This window comes from Grammomys surdaster, unplaced genomic scaffold, assembly GCF_004785775.1.
Source record: "Grammomys surdaster isolate TR1022 unplaced genomic scaffold, NIH_TR_1.0 126071, whole genome shotgun sequence".
In the NCBI taxonomy this organism is placed as follows: Eukaryota; Metazoa; Chordata; class Mammalia; order Rodentia; family Muridae; genus Grammomys; species Grammomys surdaster.
The window spans coordinates 108,367-122,152 of NW_021620880.1; the positions used below are offsets into that span (position 1 = coordinate 108,367).

A 13,786-nucleotide genomic window follows, 5' to 3' on the forward strand; every position below is an offset into this window, starting at 1 on the left:
ATAGCTGCATATAAATTTGTAGCAACTTTATTCATAATTGCCAAAAATTGGAAACAACTCAGTTGTTCTTTAATAGATAGACAAACTGTGGTACATCCACAATGGAATATTATACAGCTCTAAAAAGAAACTACTGAGTTCTGAAAAGTAATGGAGTAACTTTAAGTTCATTAATATTGGAATAAAAAAAGAACCCAGTCTAAGAGGGCTATATACTGTGTGATTCCAGTTATGTAACACTGGAAAAGACAAACCCATGGAGACAATAAAAAACATCAGTGGTTGCTAGTAATTAGGAACACTTCAGAATAGTCAGATCACAGGAGTTTTGGGGCCATTAAACTGCCTGGTATAATACTGTAATGGTGAGGCCATGTCACTTATATTTGTTCAAACAAGAATGAACAGTACCAAGAGTGAACCATAATTTAGACTGTGACTGCTGAGTGAGAAAGACATGTCAGTGTGTTCAGTGGAAGTGACTGTGCGTTATGACTTTGGCATGGGGACTATTTCTGGGATGCATGGGAAATTTGTATAGCAAGCAAAGCAAAGCAAAACAAAACAAGACATGTTTCAGGTTGAATGTGTCTGTGTAACTCTTTAATGGTAGCATCCAGCAGGCAAAGGCAAGAGGCTCATAAATTCAAGACCAGCCTGAGCTACCTGATAGGCTCAAGGCTAGTTCAGGGTAAATAGAGAGAACCTTTTTAAGAAAGAAAACTCATATAATGGAAAAAAAAAAGTGTAGTTTTAGGAAGTGGTAGAACAGGGTTTCCACCTAACTAGATTTTTTATATATATATAATATATGTATTACTATATACATATATAACTATATATGTATATATGTATACATATATAACCATATAACTATGTAGTTATATATATATTATATACATACATGTTTTTTTGCTTTGTTTTTCGAGACAAGGTTTCTCTGTATATCTCTGGCTGTCTTGGAACTCACTCTGTAGACCAGGCTGGGCTTGAACTCAGAAATCCGCCTGCTTCTGCCTCCCAATTGCTGGGATTAAAGGCGTGCACCACCACTGCCCGGCAAGGAGCACCTTTTTGATTTTCCATTTATATCAAGTTTTTATATAAAACTATTAACTACCCACAAGAGAAGCAAAAATAATTTATTCCTCCATTACTTCTGGGAGACTGAGGTAAGAGGATCTTGAATTTAAAAACCAGTCCTATCTCCAAAGCAAAAAGAAAAAAAAAATCCTAAGTTTTAGAATACTTTAGTTCTTTTTTAAATAATACGATATGAACTGTTGTTTGCTTTTGCTTATCTACCATGATATTTAGTAATTGAATGTACCATATTTCCTAAGATATAGTTCAAGTGTACACATTTGTATTTGTGTTTTTGTACACATGTGTATGCGCACATGACAGTACCGGGAACTGAACCCAGAACTTTGTGACTGCTAGACAAGCACTCTACCAGTGAGGTACATCCTACCCCTTATGCTAATTTTTGCACTGTTGAAAACTAGACTAGTGTGATATTAAGTAAGCTAGGCTATTTGATGATAGATGATGTTAGCTAATTTGAGGACTTTTTCATGAACTCTAAGTGTAATTGTGATGACCTTTAAAGAGAGCCAGCAGTTTGTTTCTAAGGTCAATGTCCCTGTCTTTCTCTGTAGTACGACAGGCTTTCTGTATGTCAGCTTTCAGTTTGATATGTAAAAGCTTTCCTTAATATAGGTGAGTATAGCTTGGTTCTTTGTGGTTAAGAGCTGATGATGTGAAGGCTGGAACACCTGCCTAGAATGTACCAGATAGGATAAGTTTATTTGTTGTCACTGCAAAACTAAAACAATACAAGAAGACAGGGGAAGAAACCAGCAATGACAGCCCAGCAGATCTCTCAGTGGGGAAAGGATATGGAGGCCTAGCTTGGTGACTTGAGTTGGGTCCCTAGAACACACAGAAAGGTGGAAGGAGACAGCTTCCACAGAGTTGTCCTCTGACCTCCACAGAGGCACCCATGCACATATGCACAATAACAATAAATAATAAAAAAAAACAACAATGAAACTGATGACAGTAAGTTTTAACTCTTATATTATGGAGAAATAACTCAGAAAGAGACTTTGTAAATGCATTTTCTGTGGCAAGAGAATGGAAAGATCATGAAGCCTTTAGGCATTCATTGCCCAACTTCTTTCTTTTATAGACATTAACTTTTAACTTTTTTTTTTAACTCAAAGCAAGGCAATTGGCATTTTTTTCATCCAGCAACAGTGGCCAACTTTGTGTAATAACCAACAGTGGATGGATACTTAGGCCATCAGCTAGCTGCCACCACTGCAATTTAAGAGCAAAGTTAGTTTGTTCGTATAAACTCATTAGCAAGTGGGTGATGAATGGTCTCAAGTTTATAAACAAAGAAAGGCAAGCTTTCTGAATCCCAGCCTGAGAAAAAGTTTACATTTGAAAAACAGGATTAGCTAGTAGACAGATTGAAATTTGTGAGATTACAATTAATTTAAGGTCCATTTTATTTTCTTCCCTTCTTTTCTTCCTCTTCTTCCTCCTCCTCCTCTTCTTCATCCTCTTTCTCTTCTTCCTCTTCTTCCTCTTCCTCCACATCTTCTTCTTTTTTTTTTTTTTTGAGGCTGTTATACTTTTTTTTTTTCCCTAAAGTGTTTTGGGCTAAAACTGACAGAGACTTGGCCATGTAGAAATACCACTGATAGGCAAATAGTAAACATAGAAAATGATAATTAAGGCACTTCCTTCTCAGTGCTAATTTCAGTGTCAGGTCTAGGTTATAATTCTTTTTTTTTTTTTTTTTGCATACCTCTTTTGTAGACTTCTGAAACTTAAAACCTGATATTTTCAGAACTATTCTCCACACCCTTGAAATTACTAAAGGATTTAGTGGGAGGGGGTTAATTAGATGAATATTTTTGAGTTGGTTTAACCTTTATACTGAATGACATTTGTTCCTTAGAAAAATTGACTAAATTACTGATTTGCTATTAGGAAAAGTATTTAGATTAGTTTTATTTGACTTATTTTATTAGTTTTAATTAATTATCATATAGTTCTATATAGAGTAAAAATTGGTTATTTTTGGTTGTCAGTATAAGCAGTCTGATTTTATGTATGTTATATAGTTACATTATAAATGATGCTTGTAAATTAAGTCTCTTTTTAGTGTGCTCTTCCCTCTCTCGCCCCTCTTTTTTTTTTGAGGCCATTTCTCATTCTGATTTCCTCTGCCCGTGCCTCTTATATGCAGAGATCACAAGGGGGAACCCCCATGTTTGGTTTGTTGTTGTTGTTTTAAAGCAAGTTTTATTAAATACATTATATGTTGCTTACATGTTTTAAAGACATGCATTTTAAAATATTTAGATTCTGTTATTGTCATTTGGAATGTTTTTTATATAAAATCTTTATACTAATTAGTATTTATGTATTATGCCAAGTAAGTTCTTTATAGTTGGGTATCTATGTTAACTGAATTACTTATATTGGAAATACTATTGCTTGGTAGATAAATTTTATATAGTAAATGCTAGGCTAAGTTTGAAGGTTTAGGACTATAATTGTTATTTAATTGGAAAGATTTTTTTTTTGGGGGGGGGGACAGGTCTATTTCCTTACTACTAAATAAAAGATGTCTTTCAGTTCTGGGGTTGTCAGTTCATGCTATTTAAAACTTTGAGTCAGTTTTGAAATTATAACTTTAATTTATTATAGAAAGTTGGAAAATATAGATAGGCAGAAGAGATAGACATTTATAATCCTGCTACCATTGATAACTACCAGTAATATCTTAGTATACATGCCTCCAGATGTTTTTCTGTATTTTATGTATACAGCACATACATAGATAAAGCTGATTTTCCCCAACTTTAGATCTCTTGCTTCTCTTTAGAAATTCACTCCTAGCTCTTCAAATACCCAGATCTTTTATTATTTAGAACTCATTCTAAATTTCACCTCTCAAAGGAGATTTCCTAATAACCAGAACGGCCTTTGTTCACCATCTACTGTCTGGTAGTACTATAGCTGCTTGACCTTCTCCAGCTAGATTATAGATACAGGAGAGTAGAGAAGGTTGTGTCTGTGCTATAGTCAACACTGTAGCTAATGTCCAGAGTGTACCTAGTACATGGTATGTATGTTTGTAATAAATTTAAGTGAATGAGTGTTAAATAAAAAAATGATATCAGAATAAACCTATGTTAAGTGCTCTGAAATCAAAGATAGTATATGCTCTTGACCTCAGATTACTTATAGTCTAGAAGATGGAGAGTTAAGTATGTAGACTCTGGAATGGGAAGTGCAGCATTAGGTTGCTTTCACTGCGTACTCTGTTAGATGGGGAAGCCATCAGTGCAGGGTTTCTAGAAGGGTAACAGGATGACATTTTAAAACATTGTTTTTATGTCAGTCAAGTAGATTTTCTGGATCTGGAGTTTATACATATAGTCAAGGCTTGTGGTACATATCACCAAATTGTCATTTGTGAAAATTTTATTAGTTTTTTTTTTAAATAAGGATTGAGATTTTGGGGTCTAAAGATTTTCTAATTATCATCTATCTGTAATCTTTGGTAAGTGCTTCAGTAAGCACTCTATATTTTGCTTTGCTCCTCCATAAAATAGTTAGAGAATGGCTTCCTCAGATAGGATGTAAGATGAAATGCTGTGTGGAGAGTGCTCTGTGCAGAGTAAACCTTGTTAAATAATTGTCACTGTTTGCTGGGATTTGCTTCTGTGTTTTCTTTTTGATGTCTTGCTGTTTGTGTTGTCTTCCTTTTACTTTTTCCTCTGAGAAGAAGGAAAGGGCTTCTATTTCAGGTCCTTTTCTGAGACAATCTTGCATTAGAGGCCAGACAACTTCCAATTCTTCATCTTTTGTCAGTCTCTCAGACACTCAAAGTACAGTTGTGTGCTACCACACCAGGCCCTAAAGGATATTATTGTAAAGTCTCGATCTTTCCTGAAGATAAGTAATGACCACTTTTAAGAGTTACGGCAGGAAAAAGGTGACAAAAATGTAGCCAAACAGAAAGGGAGAAAAAGATGGGGAAGAATAGGAGACTAGGAGAGCACTGGTGAGCATGGGAGTGGCCACTGTGTCAGCAGTCTCTGTGTCCTGTAGTGAGTTGCCTCTTCCTCCACCCTACCGCTGCAAGACAACATTGTTTTTAAAGCCCATTTGATAGGTAGAATATTGTTTTATTGTTTTATGGCCAATTTGTCTTTGGCTCAACTGTGTGTACTATAGTAACTAATAGACTGACAGGAAAATGTGAAACAACAAATTTCAATTTAGATTTTATGTAACTAAACAAATACTTCATATGGTTTAGCAACACTATTTCCATGTTTTATCTTTATTACAAAGTCATATGAAATATATCCTCTGTGTTTGTGTGTGTGTGTTGCTGAGGTGTATGTGTTGTCCATAGCCTTGCACATAATAAGTGTTACATACCATTTAACTATAGTTCCACCAATAACTCATTACCAGGATTTTGTTTTTTAGTATAATCTTTGCCCCAGAATATTACTATATTTTAAGCTTTTTGTCTCATTTTTTATTCCTAATGGTAAAAGATGTAATAACATTCTCAGAAATTAAGGAGTTTTTAATTTTAGATCAAATACCTTAAGACACATGTATATTGACACTGGTCCTAGCAACTAACTTATTTTTAATTATTGTGGCCAGAAACAGCAGATGAAAATGGTAAAACCCAGAGAGCTGATGATTTTGTCTTGAAGAAAATAAAGAAGAAAAAGAAAAAGAAACACCGAGAAGACATGAGAGGAAGACGCCTTAAAATGTACAATAAGGAAGTACAAACCGTCTGTGCAGGCCTGACCCGAATCAGCAAAGAAATTCTCACCCAAGGACAGCTAAATAGCACTTCAGGAGTTAATAAGGAGTCCTTCAGGTATTTGAAGGATGAACAGCTGTGCAGATTAAATTTGGGCATGCAAGAATATCGGGTGCCCCAGGGAGTACAGACACCTTTTACAACGCACCAAGAACATTCTATTCGCAGAAATTTCTTAAAAACAGGTACTAAATTTAGCAACTTTATTCATGAAGAACACCAGTCCAATGGTGGTGCTCTTGTCCTTCATGCATACATGGACGAACTCTCATTTTTATCTCCAATGGAGATGGAGAGATTTTCAGAGGAGTTTCTTGCTTTGACATTCAGTGAAAATGAGAAAAACGCTGCCTACTATGCTTTAGCAATAGTGCATGGAGCGGCTGCTTATCTCCCAGACTTCCTGGACTACTTTGCTTTTAATTTTCCCAACACTCCAGTGAAAATGGAAATTTTGGGCAAGAAAGATATTGAAACAACCACCATTTCAAATTTTCATACTCAGGTAAGGTAAAATTATTGTTCAATTGGATAGTAAATACAGTATCTCAACAATATTAACTTCATGGTGTTGGACAACACACCTGCACACCTTATAAAAATACTTCATAATAAAAGTATTTCAAACTGTTTTTTCTTTAAATTGTAATTCCTAACTGGTGAGATCTTTGGTGTAGGACTTGTACTTGCTTGAAGAAGTGCTTCATTATGAGTTTATGGAAATGAGCTTGAAAATGAATCCAGGCTTTACATTTCAGGGAATGCTACAGTGTAGAGTCTATGATTTAGACATAGTAGCCTCAGGGTAACATTAGTGAGACTCTGATACTGGAATAGAAAACGAAAGGGTGTTGGCTTATTTACTCACCAGGTTTTGCTTAAGTTCTTTCAGTAACTTGTTGGCAGTCTATCCCAGAAATACACCCCGTTGTGACTGGAGAGACCGCCATTGCCTCTGCTCCTTCTGTCTGTGCACTGTTGTAGGTAAAGACATTTTCTGATTGAAGCCTTGCTTGGGCAGTTAGGCTTAAGTCAGCAGGGAAACGTTCCTTTCTAACCAGTTTTTAGCCAAGTATTCCTTTCAATGGAATTACTGTAGAGCATTAAAAAGAACAATAATGAATCTGAAGGTTTTTAAACATTTTTGGTTTTGCTTCTTCGTTTGCTTTTCTCAGATTGTAAATATGAATGGGCAGCACTAGGTTTATATTGTAGATATTGCGGTTCAAGCTTAGTGGAAACTATTTCACTTTTTAAAGATTTATATAATCTGCTTTTTCAGATTTATAGAGATTTACTGCCATTCTTTTCCCTTAAATTTTTTTGAGGTAAATGAAGTTACATAATCCGACTCTCAGCTGCTTCCATTATAGTGGGTTCAAGCTGCTTAGATTCACCTGAACCCTCCTCTAACTTGGATTTTTTAGTTAATCTTACCATCCTTGCCTCCAATGAGGGGAGTATCCAGTTTAGATTTATGGACTTCAGAATTTCTCTAATTGAAGTTCTCTCTGCAGTAGAGAGAGCAGGAGCAGCTAATCTGGAGAGGTCGCAAGATGAGTCTGCCCAAGATGTTGGAACTCCATGTGCAATAAAGGGCTTCGTCTTGGATTTTGGCCTTGTTACTGCAATCAGGTACCAAAGTACTGACTTTTGTAGTAGATTTTCCTTTCTTTTTCTTTTTTAAAGGAGTTTTTCCCTTTGAAAGTTAAAGAATCCTACTTTGATAAATACTGAAAAAGAGAGAAGAAAACAGCTCTAATCAAGTCCATAGTTAACAAAGGTACTGCTGAGAGTGAGATTTACATGTTCCATCACTTTTTTAGATTAGAGAAATGTAATAAATTTTCTATCCTGACAGACCAGCAAGCATATCTTTAAAAAAGTCAGAAATTTGGGGGGAAGATAAGGTTCTGCAAAGGTGACTTTTTAAATTTTCACTTTAGTCTATAGATTGAGTTTGTATGTCAACAGACAATACTCTGACTAAATAAGACATCTCAAAATGATATTCCCTGCTGATTTTTGTCTTCCAATTAATTTTTTAAATGGAGCTGATATTTAAATGACTGTACCAACAACTTACCTTGAGATTTACTTTGTGGTTTATAAAATACGTACCCTTAAAGAATGTGTTAGATTATTATGGAATTAGATCTTACTGCTTTAGCCATGTAAGAGGATTGAAGACTGGGTCTTGTTGCGGATTGTGCTTCAGTGACTTAAGTTTTGATTAGCCCAAAGGCCTTGAAATTTGCATTTGTAAAATCTTTGATACACGTGGAGATGGAAGCTAACACACTAGCTGACATTTGTTTATGGCTTGTAGAAATGTTCATATCAAGAGTATTTGAAACAACCAGGAGGTAGGTAAGCAATTTGTCTCTGCTGTCCATTGAAGACACTGTTCATCTGTTATCCAGTCATACAGTCAGTAAGTAGTAGAGTCAGAATAGAAGCCGAGGCCATCTGATGGCTTAATGTGACCGCTGGGAAAGAGATTGCTGCTTCTATTTGTCTAACATTGTGGTTATGAAGCTAAAATTGTATTTCAGCATAAAGTAGGAGGAGCTTTGTTTTTAATATTTTTAAAACAAATATGCTTAGATGCCAGGGATTAAGTGAACACATCAGGTATTTTGAAAATCTGTGTTCTGTAGTCAGGCTATAAAGTCAAGTAAAAATTGTGGGCTTTTTAAAAAATTTGTTCATAATTGAAACATGTAGCCATAATAACTGTTCATGACTGTATTTCAAGATAGGTTTCAGCTTTTATTGAGCCCCTACCAGGTACTGGGACACTCAGTTTTTAGAAGGACTGATGAATTGATTAGCCTAGTAGAGAGGTGAGTAAAGTGGCAGTTATACAATGGTTTAAGAAGAGTAGAGGTGTGCACAAGGGAAACCCTATTGTTGAGGGAGCAGGGTTTGGTGATTGGAAGGCATTTTAAAGCATGTTATGCTTAAGGAGGCTCTTAAAGCAGATCAGAACTTAACTTGGTTTGGGCATTGTTTAACAAAATGAATTTTAGCCTGTGCAAATATACAGTCTTGAGAATGTGCCACATTTGGGGAACTTCGAATAGCTTGGTGAAGCAAAGGGTCACTCTAGCTGTTAAGAGTAGTTAGAGTGAGGAGAGAGAGAGAGTGAGGGGGGGAGGGAGAGAGAGAGAGGAGGGAGAGAGAAAGAGAGAGAGAGAGAGAGAGAGAGAGAGAGAGAGAGAGAGAGAGAGAGAGAGAGAGAGAATGAGAATATATAAGACTGAGGGTAGTCACGGGTATGAGCAGTGCTATATGATATGCTAAAACACTTTTCTAAAGGTAATGGGCATTAATTATTGGTCACTTTCGTAGGGGGATACCAACAAATTATACTCGTAAGGATTAAATGGTAAGGTAGAGAATGAAAATGTGGGAGAAAATGAATTTGGAAACAAGAAAACTGATTAGGTTACTATAGTAATTAGATCAGAAAAGTTCCACATCTAAACTGATAACAGTTTTGGAGAAAAGACTGAGATTTGAGAAATTATTAAGTGGAGGCTAATTGGGTTTAGTGAAAGAGGGCCAGTTTTAAGATGTGGATTTACATAGGAGGAGGAGATAAGGAAGGTCAATACAGGGTTTAGAAAAGCTGGGGAGAGTGGGCGCTGTGATATTTGAGATCTTTTAGAGTACTTCTGACTCCCACCCTATCTTTAGTGCTAGAGATTGAAACCACTGTGTACTGGACAGGTGCTCTTCTATGGAGCTAGGAGTTCCTGGCTGTTGGAAATATTTTGAATCGGAGGTGTATAATTTGAGCTTATATTTAGAAAGATTTCTTAGTAGTTGAATATGTGGATCTAAGGTTGGGAAATGCAGGTTTTGGGTTAATTAACATGTAGGCAAAACAGAGATGATGATAGAATGGAGAAGAGGTGAAGATACAGGTGTGGTGTACCTGCACGTAAGTGTGAGAATTTGGGAAGAGACCAAAAAGGAAGGCAGATGAGGATATATTTCCTAGATTTTAATAGTAATGGGATGATAAAAATATAATATAGCCAGCAGATGGGATGGCTCAGTGGTTAAAAACAGTTGCTGTGCAGTTATGAGGCCTGAAGTTTGGATCCTATCACCCATTTAACTAGCTGGGGGTCTTGCAAACACTTGTAACTCCAGCTCATCGATCTGATGTCCTCCTACAGCCTTTATGCACACTCAAGCATGTATATCACACATGTGCAGATACACTCACAGACAGATGTTAAAAAATCTTTAAAAAATTACACATTGTGCTTACAGATAGAAGCCCAGCATGGATGTCCTCTGAGAGGCTCCACCCAGTAGCTAACTCAGCATAGTTGCAGAGATCCAAACACTGGATGGAGCTTGGGGAATCTTTTGGAATAGTTGGAGGAAGGATTGAGGGCCCCAGAGGGAATAGGAACTCCACAGGAAGACCAACAGAGTCAACTAACCTGGACCATTGGGGGCTCTGAGAGACTGAACCACCAACCAGAGTATACATAGGCTGGACCTAGGCACCCTGCACTATGTAGCAGATGTGCAGCTCTGTCTTCATATGGGTCCTGAAAAACTGGATTGGGGGCTCTCCCTAAAGCTGTAGTTGGTCTGTGAATCTGTTCCCCATAACTCGGCTGTCTTGTCTGGCTTCAATGAGAGGAGAAGTGCCTAGCCCTGCATGGACTTGATGTGCCAGGGTTGGGGGCTGTCCAAGGGGGTCCTCCACTCTCTCAGAGGAGAAGGGGAGGGGGTTTGGGAGGAAGGACTGTGTGTGTGTGTGTGAGGGATTGGGAGGGGGTACAGTGATTGGGATGTAAAGCAAATAAAAAAATTACACAGCATGTGATGAAGTAAGATAAAGATGGAAAAGTGTTAGCCTTACAAGTTAGGAATTTAGTTGGAAACATCATCAAGGCTAGTTAGTGCTTTGCAAAACACTGGGATAATGGTGATGGTGGTGGATCTTAAAGTATTGTAAATTGTAGCTTTTCTTTAGAACCTTGATGTTAAAATGTGCTTGAGTGTTTTTGGCAACACCACAGTGTGTGCTAGAAATGTATGGTCTTGCTTTTACTGAGATCTTTCAAATCAGAATCTGGATATTTGAAGGTTCCTGAGGTGATTATTATGCACATGATGATTCAGTAAGCACTGCTTTAGAATTTTGTCCTCTAGCAGGAGAAGGCTGTCAATATGGAAAGCACCTTCCAGGCAGGGTTTAATTGATGAATGGTAAGGATAGTAGGTGAAACAGGTGGGCAATAAGTGGTTATTAAGTAGGCTAAAGCTATGCCCAGGTGGTTTGGGAACTCCAGCATTCCAGACTGTCACAGTCACAGACTTCTTATCAATTAGCCTTTAGAATCTTTAACCTAACCTCAGGTACCTCTTGTTTCTCCCCTAGTAACTTTAGCTCATGCAGCAAACATAGACTTGTTTCATGTAAGAAAAGTTAGACTTCCTATTACTTTATATTTTTAGTTACTATATTGGGTCAAGCTAGGATCCATGTATAGGCTGTTTGGCTTTTTTTAAAGGTATATTTATTTTATGTATATGAGTACACTGTAACTGTCTTCAGACACATTAGAAGAGGGCATTGTATTCCATTACAGATGGTTGTGAGCCACCATGTAGTTGCTGGAAATTGAACTCAGGACCTCTGGAAGAGCAGTCAGTCTTCTTAATTGCTGAGCCATCTCTCCAGCCCACCTCTTCCTCCTCTTCCTCCTTCTTTATTTTTTTAACATTTTATAATCATTAAATATTTGAACACTTCAGGAGGTATGTCAGTTGGAACACCAAGCTGACCCTCGTTTGCTTACTTAACTCCTGGGGACTGATTGCTAAAAGAGAGCTTTGTGAATTTGAATTTCTAAAAGACCATGCATGTAAGACAATAAGATGTTTTTATAAGTATTCATTTCTAATTTTAATTGGTCATTGGCTAAGTATCAGTTTTGACTAAAAATGTTTGAATATTTGTCTAATCTTTAGGTTAGTTAATGGAGAAATTTCTATGTTGATATAGAATTGCCTTTTTTCCTTAAAAAATTTATTTGCATACATTTTGGGAATCAATGTGATTTGTGATCTTTTTAATTAGGTATAAATTATAGCTATAGTATTGGATATGAAAACTTGTAATATTTTAGGCTGAATTGTTACAGTTCTACAGTAAAGTCTTCAGTCCTTAGTGCCCTATGTTATTGTAGTCCTGTGGTAACAGAGGAACTGATAAAAGCTCAAATCATAGGCTGAAGGAAAGAGGAAGTAATCTTTTAGTCCTTGTATCCTACTAGGTGACAGTATTTTGGTCATAATACTTTGTCACCTTCCCAAGATTGAATAATTGCAGATCCTTAACAAGGAATTGTGTTTTCCTCTCTCTGAATGGTAGGAAAGTCTAGGTCTTGGGGCATAGAAAACTATAATTATAATGTACATATAATTCAACAGAGAATCTTATTTTATCTTTATATGTATTGGACTTATCTCTGAACTGTCTCTATCCTCATACAGCCTGCATTTCTAAGATTCCTAGATAGTGTTGATGACTCTAGAAGGCCACAGGTCTCGTAAAATCTATAGATGACTTCCACATGAAAACAGCAACAAATTCAATATAGTAATATTAAAATGGGAATTGTTTTAAACATCACTGAGATGGAAGGTATGCATGAAGAAGGATGATGGATGTATATTTGCCATAGGGCAAATGTACATATTTTAAGTTCTGTGTTTTTTTTCCCTCAAAGAATTTGTGTACTTAGGATTGGAAATTTCATTGAAGGGCATACTTTGAAAATTGTAGTAAGACATGTTTCCCACCTGGGATGCATATACAAGAGCATATGTAAGAGTATACATATAAAATTTTATTTGGGTAGCAAATGTTACTTTTATAATAGAAATATTCTAAAAAATAATGATATTCTGTAGGATTGGACTATCCAACTTTAATGTCTTGTTTTAGAGAATAAAAAAATTATTTGCTTATCATGTGTTAGGATAAGGCTTATTAGCTCTCCAACCTTTGATTAACATATTGACATTTTTGTAATATTGACAGTTGTGATGAAGGGTGGAATTAGTAGAATAGTATGTAATTGGGATAAAATAGCTAAACTCTTGAGAGACTCTAAGCATTAGTACATTGTGTAAAAGGGAAAAACAAATATTTGAAGTTGCTGCCTTTAGAAAATAAAACAGCATACATAGCAGGCTTGATTGTTTTGTGTAGTTCTTGGTACAGCTTGTAGTAAACTCACTTTGACCCACTCAGTGCTTTTCCATGGGATGTTTTAAAGAATGTTTTCTACTCATAGGTCACACGGTTAGGAAGATTGCTGGCTTGCTTTTTCCTTTCCTTTCTGGTTTTTGAACAATCAGCTTAAATAGGCTTTTTCCTGAAGTACAAGTTCCCTGGAACAATCCATCCCTCATATACAGGGTTTTCAGTATGATGATATATTTCAGACTTGGTGTTGTTCTGAGGACTAGTTGTTGTTTTAGAAGTTGTGTGTGTGTTGGATACACAGTGGGACTTACCTAACGCTCAGAAATGACAGAGGATAACTGCAGTGTTGAGTTTGTAACCTACAGAACTATATGTATGTTGACAGAGAAGTGTGTACATTGAGAGCTTGTTGGTTAATATTTGGTGGCTATTATAAACATATGACATTCTTTAAGTGCATGCTAAGCGTGATTAATTCCACACTGTTCTCTCCTGATATTATTACCAAGGTGGGGTTTTCTCTGTCGCCATTGTCTGCTGCTTTCCTGGCAGCTTTACTTTATTCTCCTTTGCTCTCTTTGCTTACCTCCTTGTAGTACTGCTGACATGTTTCTTCCTCCACCCACTGTGCAGTGATATACTTTAGGAAATGATAG

General features: G+C 36.5%; 1 protein-coding gene across 1 annotated transcript in view; it reads left to right on the forward strand.

Annotated features, from left to right (window-relative positions):
• The window catches only part of Rsbn1 (round spermatid basic protein 1), a 50,017-nt gene that overhangs the window by 8,110 nt on the left and 28,121 nt on the right, over window positions 1-13,786 (forward strand). Inside the window, exon 2 of the mRNA XM_028755656.1 lies at window positions 5,713-6,386. Coding sequence (XP_028611489.1) covers window positions 5,713-6,386 — 674 coding nt within the window. The remainder of the gene's footprint in view (window positions 1-5,712; window positions 6,387-13,786) is intronic.